This window comes from Solanum lycopersicum, chromosome 3, assembly GCF_036512215.1.
Source record: "Solanum lycopersicum chromosome 3, SLM_r2.1".
NCBI lineage: Eukaryota > Viridiplantae > Streptophyta > Magnoliopsida > Solanales > Solanaceae > Solanum > Solanum lycopersicum.
In genome coordinates this window covers 25,313,049-25,338,419 of record NC_090802.1, presented here as the reverse complement: position 1 = coordinate 25,338,419, position 25,371 = coordinate 25,313,049, and the positions used below count along the sequence as shown (strand labels likewise).

General features: G+C 36.9%; 3 protein-coding genes across 3 annotated transcripts; all 3 read left to right on the top strand.

Moving 5' to 3' along the window:
• Positions 1 to 12,013: 12,013 nt before the first annotated feature.
• Positions 12,014 to 13,254, top strand: LOC138347499 (uncharacterized). Its single transcript, XM_069295793.1, has 2 exons — positions 12,014 to 12,508; positions 12,592 to 13,254. Exons 1-2 carry the CDS (start codon positions 12,014 to 12,016, stop codon positions 13,252 to 13,254), a joined length of 1,158 nt encoding a protein of 385 aa, XP_069151894.1.
• Positions 13,255 to 13,922: 668 nt separating this feature from the next.
• On the top strand, positions 13,923 to 14,883 carry LOC138347498 (uncharacterized). Its single transcript, XM_069295792.1, has 3 exons — positions 13,923 to 14,059; positions 14,207 to 14,348; positions 14,521 to 14,883. Exons 1-3 carry the CDS (start codon positions 13,923 to 13,925, stop codon positions 14,881 to 14,883), a joined length of 642 nt encoding a protein of 213 aa, XP_069151893.1.
• Positions 14,884 to 15,450: 567 nt separating this feature from the next.
• On the top strand, positions 15,451 to 15,882 carry LOC138347497 (uncharacterized). The gene has a single exon (XM_069295791.1). The coding sequence runs from the start codon at positions 15,451 to 15,453 to the stop codon at positions 15,880 to 15,882; it is 432 nt and encodes a 143-aa protein (XP_069151892.1).
• Positions 15,883 to 25,371: the final 9,489 nt, after the last annotated feature.

The following is a 25,371-nucleotide window of genomic DNA, read 5'->3' as shown; positions in this document are numbered from 1 at the left end:
TCAATTACCTAATCGAAGATTTAATCCATGGAGAAATCGACCTGGATTCTGCCCTCACCTCTTCTTTTCTTCTTATCTTCTTCTATTCTGGATATCTTTTGGAGAGAGGTTAGGTGTCTTTTTATGGATGAGTTCTAATTATTATATTAGGGTTTATTTAATATTATATATGTTTTACTTTAGCTAATAAAAAGATATGTATTAAGCCCTAATAAATAACTAACCCAACCCCTAACTTCTAACTTAAAACAAAAAGTCAAAAACCCTGCTGCAGCTACGTTTGACCATCCACAGACCATAGATTGATCTAAATCCTTGTTTTGGTCTCGTGGTTTGGTTCTGAAACTCACCATTTGCAGTACTTATCCCCTCTCAAGACCCACAAGACACATATTGATCTATTAGCCACGAATTGAGGTCATGAATCAAACTTTTTTGACAACTTTTTGGCAAAAGTTTGGCTCTTCCTCAATGACACCTTGGGTGGTCCTTAGAAATTCGTAACGGGACATCCAAACCATAAGATTTCTATTACAATTATATTATTCACTTCAAAAAAGCTTTTAATTTCATACAACACTCAAAACTTCAACGACAAGGCCTTAGAACACAGTAGCTCAAATGACTAGTCTTATGGACATTATAGTTGTTTCTTGTAGTTTGACCTCAATTCTCTTTAGACTAAACTTCAAAAGTCATTTATTCATAGAGTTCCAAACTTCAAACTGACACGTGAGGCTCTAGTTCTTCATATTTCATTTTTTAGGGTTAATACACTATCCTCCACTTGGGAACATTCATCCTCGAATGATACTTTAAGAACTTCATAGTGTCTAAAATCTAAATTAGCAGCCCATTATGCTTGACTTACATCTAATGCACAAAATCAAGGAAGAATACCTAAATTCGAAGCTAAAACACATTCCATGCAACACAAGCGAGCCGGAATTACTTCTACTAGCCTAAAATGCGTCAAATTATGTATCTACTAATTCGAATGGAAGAACTAAAATATCCTAGCTAGAATGTACTCAACTTGTACATGTGAAGCCTAAATTTAAAGTTCATCTTGTAAAGCATTAATTCATTGAAGAAATATTTCAACTAGAAAACTAGGGCATTCTCATACTCAACCTCATGAACCTACAAGCAATTCTACTCACATGCACCACAACATAAGGGAACATGCATAAAAGTCATTTCTATCAAGACCTAAGGAATTTCATGATCATGCATATAAGGAAATCATGGCAACACGCAAGGCACACATTAACCCAACAAGATAAACACTTATGGGTAAGCCTACACAAACCTTTATAAACTCCATATATACTAAAATAACTTCAAAATCCAACATAACAAGACGTAACGGGCAAGAAATATTGAAATTTCACAAAAACATGGAACACATGCCAGAAGGAACATGGGGACATCACTCTTGATCTTCTCTAGATTGGAGGCTCCACATCCCCTCTACTAGAGGCAACTTGCTTAAATTCTCTTCTTTTAACCTTAGCCTACAAGAAACCTTACTAACACAACTCATAATCTTACATCATCCTAGCAACTAGGACTAAACTTCTCATATTCACTACAACTCTCAAGGTGACGATCTATAGTAACCCTAGCTCATGCACATCAAGAATAATCAGCAAGCTTTATATTCCCCTTGGGAGAAAACCTATATTAAATCTTTTTAAGCATCACTAAGATCTCCCCTCATCACAAGATGATTCTACACCAAGGTGAATTACACTCCTACCCTTCTTAGAGAAGTTTATTCACTCACCCCTTCTAGGCATTACTCAAACACCTTATTCAACCAATCTATCAACACACTTCAAAGATCATCATGACTAAGTTGGAACCTACCAACAACCAAGCATAACCTCACAATCACCTTGCTAGGTAGGCACACTATCTCCCCCTTAGGAATAAGCCCACTCAATTCTTCTAAACATCTTTCATAACCTAAAGGCAACAATGAAGCATCATTCATACTAAAGAGAACATCAAGGTCTTTAATATACAATCCAGCCATTCACATAGCCATAATTGGCATCACAACCAACCTTACTACTTGAAGCATAACTCCTTGTAATAGACATGTTCTAATGACCATTAGATAAAGGATATGACAGAGATCCTATATATCTATGGAACAACTTTAAGAATGAAGAAGTGATATTTTCCTAAGAATCCAATAGCCTCCTATATATGAAATAATCCAGACTCACACCCATGAACAAGACTCTACTTATATGTAGTTTGAAACATCCTAAAAATTTTCCTAAATCCTAAACTCTAATACCAAGTTTGTCACGCCTCGAGAAAATCCCCTTGAGTGACATGAGAAACTTCACCCCAAAGGGATCTCATACAAGCCCTTAATATAATCATAACTTAATACAATATAAAATATGGATGAACTTAAAACTTTAAGAGATACAATTGAAGTCGTTTACATAAATTACAAACGGAAGTCTTTACTAACTTTGTCTAAAATCCATCTATCTAGTACTCAAGAATAATATTGCTTGGGACATATCTCACACCAATTCATAAAGCTAAAAAGTAAATGATTTAAGGTAAAGTGGATGTTGTCCTTGAAAATATGAGGACTCACCAAGATCTTCAATTTTTCTAAGTCATTGAACCTTTAGCCTCCAACTCTACATATGGATAGAATGTAGGCAATATCTGTTAGTACAAAGGTACTAATTATGAAATCTAGAACAACATCATAAAGCATCTTAAATGGTTAGTCAACATATGGCATAAGCATAAAAAATAATAACATAGACATAAGCTTAAAAATCATATTGATAGCGTAGTCTTCAATTTAAGCTTCACATAAACATAAGTCAACATAAGGCATAGTAAATGAGCATAGGAAATACATCATAACCACATAAGCATAAATAGACATTTTGTCAACTTTACCCTCATAGTCTAAGTGCATGATTATGTTATAAGTCTTTATACCATAAAGGAACTATACCTATAATGAACCTTAAGACACACTTGTCCAATCCATAAAAGGCATCCCACACTACCCTTCACACTAAGCATAGCATTGAAATCATTTAGTCATATTCACATCCTTTTGGTCATACTAAAAGCTTAATTCATAAAGATAATGGAATAACCACCTTATTTAATCATATCTTGGAAGGTAACTATGGAAACAACCAAAACTAAGTCATACTACATAAGGGAACCCTTCACAACCATTCTCAAGTCATACTTGTGTAATGTTTGGATAACTTTCCATACTACTAATTACTTCTTTGGACTATCATGAATATTCACTAGTTGGGCTTTAATCCCTCTATTTTATTTACCCTTTTCAAGCATACTAAGGAATGACCCTCTAATACGCTAGACCATGCTATTATATTTTCTAATATATCTATGTTAAGCTAAGTTATAACCTTGGAAGACATACTAACATGTTAGTCCAAGCTATTCTAAGAAATGCACAAAAGTCCCATCCTAACTACCATGAAATAGTTCTAAACCAACTAATTCATGCTAATGTTAAAAGGTTATGATAACATAAATACAATATATCCATAAGGGACTATGATTTTCAACCCAAATCTATCCTTAGGAGATTATGAGTCCTTAATCTCAAGCTGACATTACTAACCTAACTCAATGGTACCTTGAAATGCACCTTGTATGCAAGTCAAGCTACCCTTAAGAGAGTATGGATACTCAATCCTAAGATACCCTTAGTAGATTATAAGTCCTCTATATCAAAGATACCATGAAATGGTTTTGGCCAAACCAAGTTAAGGTAACATCAAATGGAACCTAACAATGCTAGTTCAATCTTCCACTAAGAGATTATAAATCCTCCATCCTGGCCTATCATGACTATCTCATTTTACCCTTGAAATGCACCATATAGTGCTAAGCCAAGTTATCCTTAGAAGAGTGTAAATGCTCAATCTCAATCTACCCTATCTTGGTATTACCTTACCAAGTCAAGTACACAAAAAGGGATCATATGTCACAACTTCAAGTTATTCTAATTTAAAATTCTTTGATTCATTTTAGGTTATTAAGTCAAGCTAGAATCCTTATATGTGAGAGAACTTGATCCTGCTAGCATTTTCATGTCTAAGTGTATAAGATAAAGAGAATACTCAATCAAGATTACATAATATGGAATTTACCCCCAAAGCTCTAACAATGATGGCTACAAGCCCCACTTTCAAGACTAACTTCATTATATCATGATCCATGTCTAAATTTTGAGATATTTAATCACATTGTTCATTTGAAGGTAATTCTAGTCATACTTGATCATAAAGGTTAAATTCTAACTTTATAATTCGAGATAATTCCTATTCAATTATGTCTAGTTCAATTCATATTTAGAGGATCCTAACTATGATCAATTAGAATTCACAACATCGAAATAGTAAGATTATTTTAGAATCTTCAACATTGCCTCTATTGGGATCAACCACAAATATTACATTCATCAACTTAAATTAGGTTTCATCATGAATTAACATTAAATAATCAAATAACCATTAAACAAATATAATTTAATCATTATTGGATGTTATCCACTAATCTGGAATCATGTTCAAGCCCTATCCACAATGAAACCACAAGTCTAGCTTGATTTTGGTTTTTAAGGTTACAACTGGGGGAAACTAATGAGGCTACATGGTTTGAAGAAACCACGGATGAATAAGGTTTACGTACCTTCAATCAGTTCCCTAAACAAAGCTTTAATCCATGGAGAAATTGACCTACAATGCTGCCTTCACCTCTTCTTCTTATCATTATCTTTCTTTTTTTATTCTCCTTGTACTTCTCCTTCTCATTTCCTTCATCATCTTCTTATTCTTCTTCTTCTTCTTCTTCTTCTTCTTCTTCTTCTTCTTCTTCTTCTTCTTCTTCTTCTTCTTCTGCTTCTTATTCTTATTCTTCTTGTTGTTCTTGTTCTTCTTCGAGAGAGAGACATGATTTTTAGAGAGAGCTTTAGGGTCTTTATACGGATGATTTCTAATTATTAGTTTAGGGTTTATTTAAGATTATATATGTGTTTATTTAACTCATTAACCTACATATACTAACCCCTAATTAATAACTAACCCAACCTCTAACTTCTAACTTAAAATGAAAAGCTAAAAAACATGCAACATCTATGTTTGGACATCCACGGACAGTAGATTGATATAATGTCTGTGCTTTGGTATCGTGTTTTGGGTCTACAACTCACCATTTTCATCCCTTATCAACGCCCAATACCAACGAGCCATAGATTGATCTACTAGACATGAATTGGGGTCGTAACCAAACTGTTTTGACATCTTTTTGGCCAAAGATTAGCTCCTCCTCAAGGGCCCCTTAGGTGTTCCTTGTGGATTTGTACCCAGAAATTTAACCCATTAACATTCTATTCTAAGTATAGGAGTCACTTCTATAATTTTTCACCCTCAGACAACACTCCAAAAGTTACCCACAAGGCATTAGAAAACACTAGCTCAAATGACTAGTTTTTGGACGTTATAATTGTTTGTTGTTGTTTCACCTTAATTCTCTTTAGAATAAACTTCAAAAGACATTTATCATCATTTCATAAATTTCCCAATTTCAAACTCACATGTGAGGCTCTAGTTATTCCTAATTCATTTTAGGGTCATTAAAGATAAAGAGTCGGGGTGCCATCCTATGTGAGCGGAAGGAGAAGGATACAAAGAACAAGGGAAAGATGTAGGCATGACGTAGCAAGGAATTATTGGATTAAGCAAGGATATAGGAAAAAAAATTCAAAAGACATGAGATTATTGGCCATAATATGTAGGAAACTCCATAAAATTTATGAACACGTCGTGACATGGTAGACTATGGGCCGAAGACAAAATCATGACCAAGACAGCGACAAAAAGGTTGGGGATAATTTACAACCGAGAAATACAAGACTCAATAAATTCAACACAACACGAACTCTGGTGTGTGAAGTCACCCAAGGAGTGTGCACCACGTTGGGAAAAGGGAAAGGTAAGACTAGCTTTCCATTTTTCATTTAGACATCTTTGACAATTTTCTCAGACAAGAGTTCTTCCAATGGTGTCATATGGTGATCGATCCCAACCTCTAACGACTCATGGTCATGGAACGGGAAGGGTCATGTATGGTACCTCTAGTAAAGATGTCAACGAAGGAAGGACGTGCTCATTGTCGGCCATATAGATTGTGGACAGATCTCTACCATTTTGACCTCCTTGACCCTATTTAGAAGGTAATACCTTAACATGTGACCATACTAACAACATCCAAAGCATCCTTCCTTTTGACACTCATCGGTATGGTTCTTACCACACTTAGAGAATGTTAGGTAGGTTTTGGTAAATGAAACACTTCCTTGAGACTTAGAGCCTGATGCCCACCTTTCTCATATTATCTGAAATTGAAAGATGGAACACTAGCTAAGGAAGTTGCTGGAGTTGAAAATTTCTGTTGACCACACAAGTGATTTCCACTACCCGATATCTATTGAGAATACTAATGGTTTCCAGTTCTAACCTTTTTATTCTCCTTATCATGTTACCTAATCTTATCACCCTCTACCTACTGAGCATGAGTCATAAGCCTTGAGATCTTTATATTTTCCAACAACATAGTATTTCTACATTTTATTTTCACAAAGTCTTACTCTCCATAATTATTCATTTGATCCATGGAATCAGCAACCATGTGACGAGCATGTTTGATGTTATACTCTTGGATTGTCATGCTAACTTTCCTTTAATTCATAAATTCATAATTCACAATAGGAGTTGCATATGTACCCGTGTTCTCTTTCCATTAACTATACTAGATGTGAGCCATATCCTTAAATTGGTAAGATACTAACTGGACAAGACCATTCCTATTTATCTTCATCAATTCATATATCTTCTTGACCTCATCAATGAAGTTTTGGGGATCCTCAAAAATTTGAGACCCTAAGAATTATGGAGGATTCATCCTAACAAAATCTCACACTCTGGCTGCAGCTAACCATACATTAGCATTTGATAGAAATGAAGTCTTCTAATTGTTATGGTTGTCCACACTCTGATTCAACATTTAAATGGCATTCTGAAACTCCGCATTCCAAACTTCCTAATCTGGGACTAGAGGAACTCCGTTAGATGTAACATCCGAAAATCCAATAACTTAAGCTAGAGCTTAAATTGAGTTTAATAACTTAATTAGGGTCAAAATGGTTCTTTTAGACCTAACCTAACCTATTTAACTTATTTTAAAAGTGTTAGTTCATAATCATCAAGAAACGACAATAACGTCAGGAGATTAGTGAAAATAATCTAGTGTGTGTTTCCTTAGGTTTTGTAAGTGGATGGAAGAGTCGTATGAGAGCAAAATCTTGTAGAAATACTTGGAATGTATGTTACTACGTATTTAGGGTCAAAAAGTTTGGGTACTACTCCCCAAGGAACACCCTAGGGGTTCTTGAGGAGGAACAAAACAATTTACCCAAAAGCTATCAAAAGACAACACCTATTGAAGAGTACTCTTGACGTACCCTTAATGAGTTAATGAGGCGTCAATGGCCTCCATAGAACAAAACTTAGAATGGTGGATCTTGGCTCCAATTGTCCAGTCTCTGACACAAACCACGGACATCCAAGATGGGGTATAAATGAGTTGACGGTCCGTCAATGCTGGGCGTGGTTTGGTGTCTGCAAACTGGTGTAAGACACATCCAAGCCAAGGGTGATTTCATAAATTTCAACCATGTCCATTTAAGTGAAGGGACAGTTATAATTGTTTAGTTTAGGTATATTAAAGTATTTTAAGTCAAAAAATAAGTTTTACACCTTATAACTCCAAAAAACCCCAAAAGCTCCCACTTCTATCTAGATTTTTCTCACTACAGAAAGACTCCATTGAAGAAGAATGTCAAAGCTTCAAATAGGGCTCAAGAACAAGGATTTTCTGCATTAATCCTTAAGGATTGAAAATGTATGGGAGCTCTACGCTCTTTGGATTTCTTTCCACAAGTGATTCCTTTAAATTGATTTTCAACGTTCTTCCAACTTTCTAGAAATCACTCAAATTCGTGTGTAACATTTAAACTTGAATTCTTTGGTATAGATTTGATTAATAATGATGGATTATGAATGTTGATGAATGATTTTATGTACTACCTTAGGTTTTTGACCTAATTCCTTAAGGACCCATGAATGTTCCTCTTCTCTTAACCCTAACTCTTGAATTATGTTGATTAATGATTAGAGGTGATCTAATTGAGAATGTTCCTGTATAATTGACTATTGTATGATGTTGATAATTGGTTCTATAGAGAAATATCATGGATTTAACGATGAAGTCTTGAAAGGGTTTCTTGGAGGCCATTGGTAAGATCTTTAAGGTCATGAACATTCTATTGTAGTATTGTTGGTTTATATTTGGTATTGTTCGTTACTTGAAGTATGAATGTTGATGTTATGAATGTATGATCATGCTATAAATATAATGGTTGTGAGATAATGATAGTTGTGTTATTATGATTGGTTGAAGGTAGTTCTCATGTACATCATATGACTATTCTATGAAGTAATGTTTTCACATGATGTTGGGTTTTTTTTATGAAAGGGCTTTTTCATCCTAAAACCTATGAGATATGAACATGTTATATGAGGGGTTAAACTTTTAAGACTAATGTATTGAATTATTGGGTTAAGGAAGACTTACAGATACATCAAAAATAGAATTTAGCTTAGCAGTGATTGAACTTGGAAATGAGAGGTGTTCCTTCAAAAAGAAAGATAGGTTCACCCAATGTTCTGATGAGTTGGAAACTACACTGCCAATTAGCATAAAAAGGTTTCTAGTAACAGCCTCTAGTTCCTCAACTATGTGTCCTCATCGGAACCTTATCTAGTGGATTCACTTATATGTTATACGCATGTTTATGTCTTACCTTGGCAAATAGGACACCCTCCTTTCTGTGTAAGGGGATGACACTCGAAATCATATAGCTCACATGGTCTATGTCGGTTATGGAAAAGTTTACCGAGTGTTACAATGGAATAAATGAAAGTAAGAAGATGAACACTAACTAGGAATAGTTAACATGTAATATTTAGTGTAGGTAAGGGTATGGGACTTTACCTATACATCACACAAGTGGACCTTGAGGGGAAGTCTAGGGTGGGTTCATTAAATATATACGTGAATTAAATATTCAAGGGATTTAAAAATCGGTTCCCTTGCCCAAATTCTGTATTGACACATAAATCATACGTGAATTAAATATTTAAGAATAAAGTTGTTTCCTTAGATCAAAATCAAGATCTTGGAATACACACAAGATTCATAAGTCTTGTACCACATAATCTTAGAAAGATATGAATCACTTAAACGAACTATGAATGAAGCCTCATGGCTTGTATGTATAGATCCATAAGTCTATCATACGTTTGAAAATAAGTGAACCTAATATGTATGAAATGAAATGATGTAACCCTAGAAGGGTTAAGTAAGAGTGTAAAACAAACTAAATTGCAAAGTGCATTGGCATACAATGAAATGAATATTATGTAATGAAATGATGAAACCCTAGAAGGGTTAAGTAAATGTGTGAAACACACAAATGTCCAAGTGCATTGGCATATGATGAACTGAACATTCACATAAAAAGGGATGAGTAATTATGAAGAACAAATGTTCTAATGTTAATAAATGTGGTGACAACATGATATGAGGCTAATGTAAAATATGAGAGCAATATCAAATGAGCCTAAGTAAATGTTATCAAAGTGTACTCACCTATGAGAGTATAAATTTAATGAAGAGACAAATCTCTATGAACACTCTATTAAAGTATTTAGATTAACACACTTAATACTAATAATGAGATGAGAAATCATCTATTGAGATATGATGTCCTCATACTAGAAGCCAGCTTCGATTACGTATGAGTTGAATGTAATGGAACTTTATTCTGAGCACCGATATACTAGCTATGATAAATGATGCCTTCTTTCGGGAAGGGACGAGGTTCACATAACTCTCATGAGATGAGACTGTCCGGCATGCCAGGTATGGGTGTCCTTATATCTCCTAGTCTTCGAACTTATACTTCCAATATAGGGATCTAGTGAGGTTCAATTCCCATGTATGCTATCATGTTTTGGGTTACTTGGGCCGGTGATTCCACCTCTTTTCGGTGTGGGGGAGACAATGGATTTCATGATGCACACATGATCTATGTCGGTTAAATTTAAAGTTCCCAAAGAATCAATGAGGCCAGCCTAAAATGATGCACATAATGAAATGAACAATACCAAAGGTGTTAGGATAGGATGATCAAGAGGTGAGCTAACTCAAGTAACGACACTAGGTTATTCTTGATCATTGCACAGTGAACCCGATGAGACTCTTAAAATACATCCTAGGTATAGTTGGTGTTTACACTAGCTTATGAATAAATGAAATGAAGTACGTAAGAATCAACGAAACAAACTTTGTATTTGCTAAAGAAGGCTCCCTAGTTGAGGTCCCATATGTTGAGCCCTCATTTTGGGAAGTCTTAATGCCAAGTCCATGATTGCAAGGTCTCATGGAATATGAACAAATAATATGAAAAACGTTATGTATTATATACAATATGTTATGTGCTATGTGCAAGATGCTATGTGTTGTGTGCAATATGATAAGTATGATGATGCATGTTACTCTCATGGTATGACTTTCCTAATCCAAATTTGGAAATTTCACTCACTTTCTTAATCCAAATTTGGAAATCTCACTAACTTTCCTAATCCTAATTTGGCAGTTAAATTGATTTGACTTTCTATAATCATGCTGTTAGGAAAGAGATGTTCTTAATAATGCATGTCCTTGGTGTGTGCTTGCATATGCCCATACTTAGTAAAAGTTTGTACTAATCCCATACAATTCTACAATTTTAGGTGCAGGCATAGGTGGACGCTAGAGCTTACAGGTTGGCGTTGCAGCTATCCGCATGTGGAGTTTTCATCCAGACATGGTAGGAACTTATGCTTTTGACGATGTCTATTGTTTTTATAAGCTTAGATGTAGGCTATAGCTAGTGGAACATGTTCCACTAGTATTTCTTTCCACTTTTGTTCAGACTTTGTATTGGTGCCATTTTGGCAAAAATAAGTTAATGCAATTATGAATGGTTTCTTTCATTTGATTACCTCTATATTAGATGGTTGATTTGGGAACATATTTAATGTTAGGTAGTATTTATGCATGTATGTTATGAAAATAAAATTTTCAATTTTTCAGCTAAAATTAACCTAGATGAAGTAAGAATGATGTATGTAGGCTTGTATGATGCGTAGGAAAATTTCTCTTCTTCTGATACCATCGTGTCTTTTCCCAATGTCTGATTTTTTTATGTTCTGAGCGTGTATAACATCAATCCTTGTTGTTTTTTAGAAAATGAATACTAGGAGAACCATTGGTCAGAGAAGACAAGGAGTAGCTGCTGGAGACAATCAGGTTCCATCCCAGGCTCCACTCAACTGAGTGGCTATGTCGGTTAACCCTGCTGGGTTGACTAATGCTGAGGTGAGGGCATCTTTGGACCATATGGCATAGGCCATCACTATGCAGGCCCAGGCCATGAGTGACCAGGTCAACCGGCCGAATGTTTAGAGGGAGAACCCACCGCCTCGCAGTATGGCTAATAGGATGGCAGACTTTATGAGGATGAATCCTCCTATTTTCATAAGGTCTAAGACTTAAGAGGATCCTCAGGAGTTTGTGGATGAGGAACATAAGATCTTGGTGGCGATGGGCCCACAGATACTGAGAAATCAGAGTTGGCTTCCTATCAACTCAAGGATATTGCATAGACTTGGTGCAAGATATAGCAAGATAGCCGAGTTTTGGGCGGAGTTCCGGTCACTTGGGAACTGTTTAAGACAGCCTTCCTAGCGATATTCTTTCCCATGGAGATAAGGGAGGCCAAGGTTAAGGAGTTCATCAACCTTAAACAGGATCCATGACAGTGAGGGATTATTCCTTGAAGTTTGTTAAACTATCCAAGTATACTACTTCCCTTGTATCTAAAAGTAATGATGAGATAAGCAGGTTCCTCACAAGAATCATCAGAGATCTGGAGGAGCAGTGTCGGTATACGATGCTCCATGATAACATGGACCTCTCCAGGTTGATGGTGCATTTCCAGCAGGTAGAGGACAGCCGCAAGAAAAGGGGCATTCGCGATTCTAGGAGGCCTAAGCCTCAAGATCAGGCAGGTCCCAGCCAGGGAGGCCACAGAAACAAATTTGGCGACCATAAGCAGCCCAGGTTCAAAAAAAGGAAACAGAGTTCAAAGAACTCTAACTCTCAGGGGATTACAACACCTAGAGGAGGCAGACTGAGCTTAGGAAGGGCAATGGAGGAGAGATCCAGCATCCTAGAAAGGAGTGTGCTAAGTGTGGTCGTGCTCATAGTTGATAGTGCAGATAGGGCACTAATGCCTGCTTCAGTTGCGGTAAGAGCGGGCACATGGTTAACGACTACCTATGGAAAAGAGGTCAGGCTACAGGTAATGCTCAATCTAGGCCTAATCCACAGGATGCAGCAGCATCCGAGCCTCTTAAGAGGAATAGGTTATACGCCTTGAAGGGCAAGGAGGAGCAGGAGAAGTCCGCTGATGTGGTCACGGGTATGCTGAAAGTATTCTCCACTTCTGTCTATGCATTACTTGATCCAGGGTCTATACTTTCCTTTGTAACTCCTTTGCTTGCTCTAACTTTTGAGATATTGCCTGAAGTTCTGCATGATCTTATAGTGGTTAGTACACTGTTAGGAGAAAATGTAAGAACTGATAGAGTATACACAGATTGCCCAATAGTTATATGTGGTAAGACTATGTGTGCAGACTTGGTTGAGTTACCAATGCATGATTTTGATGTTATTCTTGACATGGACTGGCTTCGTAATTATTATGCTTACATAGATTGTCGTAATGGGGTTGTGAGATTTCGTTTCCCTAATGAAGAAGAGATAGTTTGTGAGGGGTACAACTTGAGTCGTCTTAATCCCTTAATTTCTAACCTTAAAGCCAATAAAATGATGTCCAAGGGGTTATTATATCATCTTGTGAGTGTTAATGATTTAGATCATGACATTCCTTCCATGGAATCAGTGCCTGTAGTGAATGAGTTCCAAGATGTATTTCCTAATGATTTGCATGGAGTTCTCCCCCTCGAGAGATTGACTTTGGTATCGAGTTAGAACCTTATACTAAACCAATTTCAATTCCTCCTTACAGAATGGTTCCAGCTAAACTCAAAGAGTTAAAGCTGCAGTTAGAAGATCGCACTAATAAGGGTTTCATTCAACCGAGCATATCCCCTTGGGGCGCTCCAATGTTGTTTGTGAAAAAGAAAGATGGAACCCTTAGAATGTGTATCGATTATCGACAACTCAACAAAGTCACTATCAAGAATAAGCATCCACTTCCTAGAATATATGACTTGTTCGACTAACTTTAAGGGTCTATTTTTTCTCGAAGAATTGATCTTCGTTTAGTGTACCATAAGCTCAGGGTTAGGGATGAAGATGTTCCAAAGAAAGCCTTTCGTACCCGTTATGGTCATTACAAGTTTTCAGTTATGTTATTTGGTCTCACGAATGCACCTGCTGCATTTATGAATCTCATGAATAGGGTCTTCTGTGAATACCTTCACTCCTTAGTCATAGTATTCAGTGATGACATTCTCATCTACTCTAAAACTAAGGAAGAGCATGAACAGAATTTGAGACTAACCTTGCAGGTACTTAGACAACATCAGTTGTATGCCAAATTCAGCAAGTGTGAATTCTTTCTTAGATTAGTGACCTTCCTTGGTCATGTTGTGTCAGACAAATGTGTGGAGGTAGATCCCAAGAAGACTAAAGCTATGACGAACTTGCCAAAACCTCTTAATCCCACAGATATTCGTAGCTTCTTGGAACTAGTTGGTTATTATTGCAGGCTCGTAGAAGGTTTTTCTTCCATTGCTACCTCATTGACAGCTTTTACTAAGAAGAAGGCCAAGTTTTAATGGACGGAGGCTTGTGAGAAGAGTTTCCAGGATATCAAGGATAGACTAACTTCAGCCTCGGTGCTTACCTTGCCTAAGTGTGATGAGAATTACACAGTGTATTGTGATGCATCTAGGGTTTGTCTGGGTTGTGCTCTTAGGCAGGGTGGTGAGGCAATAGCTTATGCGTCAAGACAACTCAAGGTTCATGAGAAGAATTATCCCACTCATGACATAAAGTTGGCAATTATTGTGTTTGCACTGAAGCTGTGGAGGCGCTACTTGTATAGGGTGTATGTAGATGTATTTACAGACCACAAGAGTCTCCAGTACATGTTCACACAGAGAGAGTTAAATATACGTAAGTGGAGATGGTTGGAGCTATTGTGGGACTACGACATGAATGTCCACTACCATCAAGGTAAAGATAATGTTGTAGCTGATGCTTTGAGTAGGATGATAATGGGAAATACAGCCCCACATTGAGGATGGGAAGAAGGAATTGGTGAAAGATATACATAGACTATCTAGACTGGGTGTGCGGTTGGTTGACTCTACTAATGGGGGTGTTTCAGTTCATCCTAGTTCTGAATCATCCTTAGTAGTTGAAGTCAAGGATGGTAAGAATCTTGATCCTGTGTTGATGGAGCTGAAGGACTCAGTGTCGATTAAGATGAATGATTTTTTTTCTTTGGGAGATGACGGTATACATAGGTACCAGGACAGGCTGTGTGTACCAGAAGTGGATGATTTGCGGACCAGGATCATTGCAGAGGCCTATGGTTTCATATATTCCATACATCCAGGTTCCACCAAGATGTATCATGATCTTAAATAGATCTATTAGTAGGATGGCATGAATAAGGACATTGCAGAGTATGTGGCCAAGTGTCCTAATTGTCAACGAGTTAAGGCAAAACATCTTAAGACTTGCGGTCTTACTTAGATTATTGAGGTTCCGACTTCAAAATAAGAGGCCATTAATATGGAATTCATTGTTGTTCTTCCGAAGACTAGGAGACAGCATGACTCCATATCGGTTATTATGGACAGAATAACTAAGTTTTCCCACCTTATCCCTGGGAAATCTACTCATAGAGCCGAGGATTAAGAAAAACTCTACATTGATGAGATTATGAGATAGCATGGGATTCCTTTGTCTATCATTTCACATAGAGGAGCTTAGTTCACTTCACATTTCTTGAGATCCTTCCAGAAGAGCTTAGACACGCAGGTTAAACTTAGTACTTCATTTCATCCTCATACTAAGGGGCAGGTAGAGCGCATCATTCAGACATTAGAGGACATTCTGAGGGCGTGTGTGATTGACTTCAAGGGTAGTTGGGACGACCATCTGCCTTTGATAGAGTTCTTGTATAATAATAGTTATCGCTCTAGTATTAAGATGGCACCGTTTAAGGCACTGTATGATAGGAGGTGTAAGTATCTAGTTGGGTGGTTTGAGGTTGGAGAGTCATCCATTTTGGGTCCAGAGATCATTCATGAGTCCTTAGAGAAGGTCAGAGTGATTAGGAACAGGTTGGCTACTGCTTACAGTCAGCAGAAGTCTTATACAGACAATAGGAAATGGCCCTTAGAGTTTGATGTTGGTGATCACGTCTATTTTAATATATCACCTATGAAGGGGGTGATGAGGTTTGGCAGGAAAGGAAAGTTGATTCCGAGGTATGTTGGGTCATATGAGTTCCTACAGCGTATGAGAGGGGTGGACTATAAGTTGGCAATGCCTGCGGAACAAGCTTCAGTTCATCCAGTCTTTCATGTATCTATGTTAAAGAAGTGCCTAGGTGATCCAGCATTGATTCTACATGTTTGATGTTTGGGGGTTGATGAAAATTTGGCCTATGAGAAGGTACCTATTGAGATTATAGACAGACAGGTCAAGCGGTGAGGAACAAGGAGATTGCCACAGTGAAGGTATTGTGGAGGAATCATCTTGTTGAGGGTGTTGCGTGGGAGGTCGAGACTGATATTAGATCTCGCAACCCCCCATCTCTTCAGCTCTTGAGGTTAGAATTCCTACTCTTAAGTTTAAGTTTCCTTATCTCTCCATTCTTTGTTACTATTGCTTGATTGTGTATAGTAAAAAAGTTATGATTTGATTGGCGTTACGCGAAATAGTTAGTAGTCTCCTTCAGGGACGAATGTTCCGAAGGGGGGATAAACTACTAACCCCAAAAATGGCTATGCTAAATAATGCTTAATGTGCCTACAATGCCTTCGATTAGACTGGGTCCACATGGATTGATGCGCGTAGAACCAGACCTCGAAACCCTTACGACAGCCAAGCTAACTAACTTGGGGAGTTATTTGAGCTAGGAAAGGTTGGGTCCAGCCATGTAGGGTTCCTAAATATGAAGATTTACTCGGATGAGTCTTTACCTGACTTAAAAAGGAGAAATCTTAAGTTTGAGGGGTATAGGGGTAAAATAGTCTTTTTCTAGGCTAAGGGTAGTATCATAATTACTCTAAATATATAATTAATTATTTAATTAATAAGGTGGAGGGGAATTTTGGGGAGAGAGGGCCAAAAATTGGTCCTTAGAATGAAGTTTTGCTCCACCCGGATTCGAACTTAGGTTGAAGCAATGAATTAAAGTTGTTTTTTTTAAGTTTATAAATTAATGTAATTAATATTATTATTTATTGAATGATTTAAAATAAAAGGGAAATCAGATTTTTATAATAATTAACTAAACCTTATTTGAATAAGTCCTAAACTAGACTCCTAAGCCTAAGGTAACTCTCTCCTCTCACGCTCATCTCTCTCTCTCATGTTTCTATTACTCTCATTCACGTTCTCTCTGACAGATAACGTACAAGAATAGTAGGTAAACCAAAGTTCTTCACAGTTAAATAACTCACAACGAAAAATAAACTCAAACGCTAAGACAAATATGTTAGGCAAAAGGAGGGTTTACTGTCAAAAGGTTGTAGTTGAAAATTGGTTTTGCACGTGAGTGTTGGAGAAGGTTTGGGCAGAAACCTCAAGGTTTGAAAGTCATAAAGGTATGGTTTCTCTTTTCTCTTGTTCCATTTCCCAAGAGACCCCTTAAGGTTCAGAATATTCAGTCCAAAAACTAGGGTTGTTCCTCGTTGCATGTCCCTGTCACTAGTTCCCAATGATTCTTAGGTTGGGTAGTTTGCTGGTTAATATTAGGCTAGTGTTATTTTTTCGTGATGAATATTTTCATGTTCATGATTTTGAAACCATATTAATGACAACCTATGTATTATCGAAACTATGTGTATGTGTGTGCAAGGATGTGATTGTGACTAATGTTCTCGGCTTGATGCTTCAAAATTGTAATGTTATGTTTGTTATTTTACGTGCATAAACCTATGTAGATCGTGATGTTCATGTAAGATGAAATGTTGCTGGTTTGAGTGATAATCTCTTGGATAAACGAATCTATGAAAAATGCACCCCAAAAAGTTTTAAATGGTATACGAATTACCCTATGAGTTCAAGTGAAAATGTTGAAGAAAGTGAGCTGAAATTTGACCAATTTTACAGCAAATTACACGTTGGTTTTGGATAAATGTAGATGAACAAATCTGGAAAATTAATTGAGTGTAAATTAGGTGAGGTCACCAGAATTCGAACCCCCAACCTCACCCGTGGGATACACTAAAAACGTGAAAAGAAATAGGGGTTAAGGGGTTTCGATCTCAGGTGTATTTGGCTGATAAATAAAATACAAAATTAAGAATGAGAAGAGTGGGATTCGAACCCACCACCTCTCGGTCAGAACGTAAGAAAAACTGAAAGAAAAGAAATGTGAGGCGTGGGAATCGAACCCACAACCTCTAGGCAGTAAAGGAAAATTAAAAGAAAAGTGAAAAAAAAGGATATGTGAGGCGTGGGAATCGAACTCACGACCTCTAGGCAGTAAAGGAGAATTAAAATAATGTGAGGCGTGGGAATCGAACCCACGACCTGTAGGCAGTAAAGGAGATTTAAAGAAACATATGGGGGTTCGACCCCACAACCTCATGGTTCACTAGATATAGTCAAGGAAAACTAACAAAAAAAATAATAATAAAAGGGGATGTGGGGGTTTGAACCCACAACCCCCCGGTCAAGGAATAGAATTTTCAAAGGATAGAAATAAAAAGGAAACATTGATGTTGGGGCTTGATCTAGGGCCCCAATGTCATGTGAATCAAAATTAAATAAAAAGAAAAATTTAAAGTGTTGTCCAAGGGATTTGAAAACCGGGTTCCCTTGCCCAAATTTCGTTCTTATACTTAAATCATACGTGAATTAAACATTCATGAATAATGCTGCCTCCTTAGATCAAAATCGAGATCTTGGCATACACACAAGATGCATAAGTGTTTTACCACATAATAGTAGGAAGATATGAATCACTTTGACGAAATATGAATGAAGCCTCATGGCTTGTATGTATAAATCCATAAGTCTATCATACGTTTAAAAATAAGTTAACCTAAGATGTATGCAATGAAATGATGTAACCCTAGAACGGTTAAGTAAGAGTGTAAAACATACTAAATGAAAAAGTGCATTGGCATACGATAAAATGAATATTATATAATGAAATGATGAAACCCTAGAAGGGTTAAGTAAGAGCGTGAAACACACAAATGTCCAAGCGCATTGGAATATGATGAACTGAACATTGATGTAAAAAGGGGTGAGTAATTATGAAGAACAAATGTGCTAATGTTAATGAATGTGGTGACAACATTATATGAGGCTAATGTTAAAGATGAGATCAATCTCAAATAAGCCTAAGTAAATGTTACCAAAATGTACTCACCTATCAGAGTGTAAAGTTAATGAAGAGACCAAACTTTATGAACACTCTAATCAAAGTATTGAGATTAACACACTTAATACTAATAATGTGATAAGAAATCATCTATTGAGCTATGATGCCTTCATACTAGAAGCCAACTTCCATGACATATGAGTTGAATGTAATGGAACTTTATATTGAGCATCGATAGACTAGCTATGAGAAATGATGCCTTGTTTCCGGAAGGGAGGAGGTTCACATAACTCTCATGATATGAGACTGTCCGGCATGCCAGGTATGGGTCTCTTTTTATCTCCTAGTCTTGAAACTTATACTGCCAATATAGGGATCTAGCGGGTTCAATTCCCATGTATTCTAGTATGTTTTGGGTCACTTTGGCCGGTGATTCCACCTCTTGTCGGTATGAGGGAGACACTGGATTTCATGATGCTCACGTGATCTATGTCGGTTAAGTTAAAGTTCCCAATGAATGAATGAGTCCAGCCTCAAATGGTGCACATAATGAAATGAAAGATACCAAAGGTGTTAGGATAAGATGATCAAGAGGTGATCTAGACTCATGTAATGACACTAGGTTATTCTTGATCATTGCACAGCAAACCGATGAGAGTCTTAAACAACATCCTAGGTATAGATAGTGTCTTAAACTAGCTTACCAAAGAATTAAATGAAGTATGTAAGAATCAATGAAGAAGACTCTGTGTTTGCTAAAGAAGGATCCCTAGTTGAGGTCCCATATGTTGAGCCCTCATTTTGGGAAGTCTTGATGTTAATTCCACGATTCCAAGGTCTCACGGCATATGAACGAAGGATATGAAAAATGTTATGTGCTATATACAATATATTATGTACTATGTGTAAGATGTAAAGTGATGTGTGCAATATGATAAGTATGATGATGCATGTTAATCTCATGGTATGACTTTCCTAATCCAAATTTGGAAAGCTCACTCACTTTCCTAATCCAAATTTGGAAAGCTCACTAACTTTCCTAATCCCAATTTTGCAAGTACACTGACTTGACTTTATTTAATCACGTTGTTTGCAAAGAGATATTCTTAATCATGCATGTCCATGGTGTGTGATTGCATATTACCAAACATAGTACAAGTGTGTCTTAATCCCATACAATTCTACAATTTTAGGTGCAGGCAAAGGTGGACGCTAGAGCTTACAGGTTGGCATTGCAGGTATCCAGACGTGGAGTTTTCATCCGATCTTGCTAGGACCTCATGCTTCCGAGGATTTCTATTATTATTATATAGATTAAATGTAGGCTATAGATAATGGAGCATGTTCCACTAGTGTTTCTTTCCAATTTTGTTCAGACTTCGGATTGGTGCCGTTTTGGCAAAAATACGTTAATGCAATTATGAAGTGTTTCTTTCATTTGATTACCTCTATATTAGATGGTTGATATGGGAACGCCTATGATGTTAAGTAGTATGTATGCATGTATGTTAAGATAATAAAAGCTCAAATTTTCCCCAAAAATTAACCTGGATGAAGTAAGAATGACGTATGTAGGCTTGTCTGCGACGTTTGAGACGTCAACGATGCCGGTCTCTTCTCGGGTCTAGATTTCGGTCGTGACATTTACATCACCCTTAATAATAAACCTAATTCATAAGTTAGGAGAAAAGGGATCTTCATGGGTCTTTTTAGAAAATTAGGTCAAAGCCTAAGGTAACACATCCTAAACATTCATAATTCATCACTATTAATTATATCAAGACAAAATTAATCAAATTTGAAATAAGACCACGAAATTGAATAAAAATTAGGTTTTGGAAGGACATTCAAATCAAATTTTGAAGAACCTATTGGGGAAAGAAGTCTCAAGAGTGAATAATACTTTGAGATTTGTGATGGAAAGCCTTGTTCTTGAATCCCTACAGAAAGCTTGATCTTCTTCTTCAATGGGGTCTTGAGTTGAGAAAGAAAATTCTAGAGAGAAGTGAGAGACTTGGGGTTTTTGTACTTTTAAGTGTAAAGACTTGTCTAATGAGTTAAAATCCTTTAATATACCAAAAATAAATAATTTAGACCGATTCTACATGTAAATGTCCAAGTGTACAATTCACTAAACCACCATTGGCTTACCTGTGTGTTGCACCAGCGTGCAGGCACCAAACGACGCCCATGGTTGACGGTCTATTAATCTATGTACGGACCATCCTGGAAATTGTGGTTTGGATCAGAGAGTCCTCAAAGGGATCCAAGGCTTCATAATTATAAGTAAATACTCACGACCTCCAATGCCGAGGCTTGAGTCCATCAACGGACCGTTATTTTCACTCGTCAAGTGCAAGCTTTCTTATGACAACTTTTGGGTCAAATGTTTGGGTCTTCCTTGAGGGCCCTTATGGTGGTCTTCGGGGATTCATACCCAGAAATTTTGACCTTAAACATACTCAAAGGTGTAGCCTAAGCATTTTTACAACTTTGACCTTCATACGACTCTTCGAACCCCTTCCAAAACCTAAAGACACACTAGATCACTTTCAGTCGTCTCCGGACATCATGGTCATTTCTTGACGTTTAGGCTTTAATAATTCCTAATCAAGATAATTACCTATGTTTAGGCCTGGAAACAACATTTTTAAACCTTATTCGTTAGGTAGGCTCTAGCCTAGGTCTTTAGATTTTCGAGGTATAACAATATCCCCCCCCCCGAGGAACATTCGTCCTCGAATGACACTTTAAACATCTTTTGGTTAACTATGGCTCAAGACTAGCAGACCGACCAATACATGATACATAGGAATAATTCAATAATTAAAAGAGGAAACATTCACTCCATTCTTAAACACAACAAAACATCAACCATTAGATAGATACCATGCCAATTAGCAATTATCCACACACTTCTCAATTTCACTCAACTATACTAACCATATAATAGATTACCATCAAGTATGAAGAAAACATGATTCAAAACACATATGAAACATGGATTTTCACAAGAACATGCATAATGAAGAGAAATCATAGAAGTTGAATACACATATATGGAACTTCATGAACCAAAACTAGAAGAAATCACTAACCTCAACCTTGACTAGAAAAGGAAGGAAAAAGATTAGGATATTAGGACACTATATTAGCCTAACCTCCCAAGTAGCATTTTCCACTAGGTGATTCTTCTAATGAATCTTTACGGAAGCTACTTCCTTATTTCTGTACTTCTTCACTTGCCGATCTAAAATCTCAATCGGACCTCTTCATAGAAAAGGTTAGCATCAACTTCTAAACCTTCTAGAGGAAGGATAGACACTGGATTAGCTATGCACTTTTTAAGAATTGACACATGGACCACCGGATGCACCGAAGCCAATTCAATTGGTGATTTCAACTATTAGGCAACATTCTCAATGCATTTCACAACCTCATTTGGCCCCACATAATGGGGACTAAGTTTCCCTTTCTCCCAAACCTCATCACCCTCTTCATGAATGTTATCTTCAGATAGACCAAGTCACCTACCATAAAATCAAGGTCCCTCTTTCTATTGTTGATATAAGATTTTTGCCGACTTTGGGACATCTTCAAATTATCCTTTATGAGTCAGACTTTCTCCACAACCTCATAGATTGATTCAAGACCTACTATAGCAAACTCATCTACCTCAAACAACACAATTGGAGATCTACATCACCTCCCGTAAAGGGTCTCAAAGGGTGCCATGGCGATACTTCAATGATAGCTGTTATTGAAGGCAAATTCAATCAATGGTAAATATTCATCCCAATTACCCTTGAAATCAATGACAAAAGCCATTGATATACCGTGGTTTCAAAGTATTTTTAATGTTTTATTCCTTAAGTTTAGTGTGTTTCCAAAATCCTTTTTGTACTGATTTTTATGTAAGTTTCTCTTTATTTGTTGGAAATTTGTCTAAAGATGAACGCGGAAGTTTTTGAGCAACAAATGCAGAAAAGTTACCACCTACGGGGCCTGTGACGGTCCGTCGTGCTTGTAACGGTCCATAGGTGGCATCGTAGTGAAGCTGCTGAAGAAAGATGGGAAAGTCTGACCAAGTGTGGGGTAACTAAGTGCATGAAGGACTGTCGTAGCCATGACAGTCCATCCTGCTGGTTCATCGTGATGATCAGAGAAGTAGTCCCAATACCCAAATTCCAAGAGTTCAAGTGTTATGGAATGGGGACCCTCGACAGACCATCATGCCTGTGACGGTCCGTCATACATGTTCGTCGAGGGTAACGAAGAAAGCAGCTAAAGGATCTGTAAAGTATAGGATAACGCAGGCCATGACGGTCCGTCATGACCACGATGGTCCGTCACTAGGTCCGTCGACTTGGCCGCGTTTTGACAGATTTTTAGCAATTAGAGTCTTTCTTTTATTAGGTTTTTGTTTTTTATAAATAGTTGTAAACCTCATTTTTGGGGTTAGACTCTTGGTTATTAGACACTCTTATATTTAGACTCTCGGTTGTTAGACACTTTTATGTTAGATTCTTTGTTAGTAGATTATTTTGGATATTAGACTTTGGATTGTTACACTTTTCTTTGGAGTTGTTTGTTGATGATTTTGTCCCTTTCTCATTGAATTAAGTGCATGAATTCTTATATTATATATATGAATATTGTGATTATGACTATGGGTAACTAAACTCCATAACTAGGGTTGTGGGAACCATGGGTGAATAATAAGGTAAAATCTAACTTAAAATAATAATTCAAGAATAGTTTCTTGCATGTATTGATAAATCTTTCGCTTAGAAGTCTTTTTAATGGATGGCCAACGTTAGAACTCGCCTTAATACTACTTGCCGAACCAAGGAGGTAGATAATAGTAAAAGAATTATCAACATAGATTTAGTGTATACTATCTAATTGGCTACTAGCTACTATTGATTGGTACGAGGTAATAACTTAGTCAAATATCGAATAGAATGCTTAATATGAGGTAAAGGTAAGGGTTAATATAGCAACACACGTAGCCAGACCAAGGTGCGGAGTGAAATTTTCTAGATGTCAGACCAATGATTTAGAAGTACATAACTTATCACTTTGCATGCAAGATACTAGGAAAGAATTGTTATAGTTAAAATTATCAAATTAGGAACATGTGGGGAACACGTAAACCCTAGTTACTTTTATTAATTAATTAAACTCCAACATTTGAATCTATTAGTTGTCTACTTTAATTTAGCTAGTTATATTCATTCACTTAGAAATAAACCCCCTCCCCTTTTATTGTCTTTGTTTTCTAAGGAAATAATTGACTAAATAATAGTAATAATATATTGAAGTTTAGTCTGAACTATTTTCCTCGTGGGAACGATCCCAACCTCATTAGTTGGGTTCTTTACTTGATACGACCGTTTTACTTCATATTTGAGAAGTAAGTTTGACCATTATCAAATTTTGGCGCCGCTGCCGGGGAAAGTAGCTTTTAGATTAACATAAACTTATTACTAAAGTTTAGTTAATATTTTCTTTATTTTACTTTTATATTGTTTTTTATTCTTGTAGAACTATCTTCCTTGTATGCCAAATACACGGAGAGGAAGAGAACCCTTGTTTCCCTAAGAACACGAATTAGAGCGTACACTACGCAACATGAATCGAAACTTGGATATTAATGATGATGATCCAAACCAGAACATCCCAGCTCTGGTTTATGTTCATGGTCACCAACAGAGGGGACAAAATCTCGCTCCACGTCCTCAAGAATAATACAGAGGCTATGACAATATAGCAGACTCCGATGGGCCACTTGTCTTGCCCCCTCTACCACCAGGACACACCTTTGAGGTAACTAGTAGCCTGATGCAAATACTCACTACTAGAGGTTTGTTTTCAAGGCTACCTTTTGAGAAAACACATGCCCATATAGCTAAGGTAAGGGTAGTGTGTAAAAGTTGTGTAGGGAGGCCTGATTTGGATTTGGATGTAATAGAGCTAAAAGTCTTTCCTCTCTCACTGAGAGGAGAGGCTGCTATTTGGTTCACTGAGCTCCCTTATAACTCAATTTTTACTTGAAACCAACTAAGGGACGTTTTCTTAGCACGTTACTACCCGGTCACCAAGAAATTAAACCAAAAAGATAGAGTGAACAATTTTGTGGCACTACCAGGAGAGTAAGTTAGTAGTTGTTGGGATAGATTCACCTCATTTTTTAGAAGCATCCCCAATCACCACATAAATGATGAGTCACTGAAGGAATGCTTCTCTGGGGGACAGGATGATAATCATAAAGCGGTGTTGGATACTATAGCGGGTGGTTCTTATGGGGAGTTCCTTATTATGAGATTGCCGAAAAGTTAGAGAAAATATCCTTGAACAATAAAGCTTGGAGTACTAGGAAGTCAGATACTGGGAGAAATACCTTCGTAGTGCAATCAACTCACAATCCAACCACAGATGAGATTCGTGAAGAGATGGCTCAGATGAGAATTAAGCTTGAGTTGGTATTAAAACATATCACTATAGGTGCAGAAAAAATAAATGCAATTAAATACTTGTATAAACCACCACCACCAAATGATGAG

Excerpts from the sequence above, each read along its gene's own strand:
- LOC138347497 (XM_069295791.1), top strand. The coding sequence starts at position 15,451 with ATGGCACCGTTTAAGGCACTGTATGATAGGAGGTGTAAGTATCTAGTT.
- LOC138347499 (XM_069295793.1), top strand. The coding sequence starts at position 12,014 with ATGACAGTGAGGGATTATTCCTTGAAGTTTGTTAAACTATCCAAGTAT. Across the intron at positions 12,509-12,591 it reads TAATGCCTGCTTCAGTTGCG|GATGCAGCAGCATCCGAGCC; the intron begins GTAAGAGCGGGC and ends CCTAATCCACAG.
- LOC138347498 (XM_069295792.1), top strand. The coding sequence starts at position 13,923 with ATGACGAACTTGCCAAAACCTCTTAATCCCACAGATATTCGTAGCTTC. Across the intron at positions 14,060-14,206 it reads TTTACTAAGAAGAAGGCCAA|GCAGGGTGGTGAGGCAATAG; the intron begins GTTTTAATGGAC and ends TTGTGCTCTTAG. Across the intron at positions 14,349-14,520 it reads TGTATAGGGTGTATGTAGAT|CCCCACATTGAGGATGGGAA; the intron begins GTATTTACAGAC and ends TGGGAAATACAG.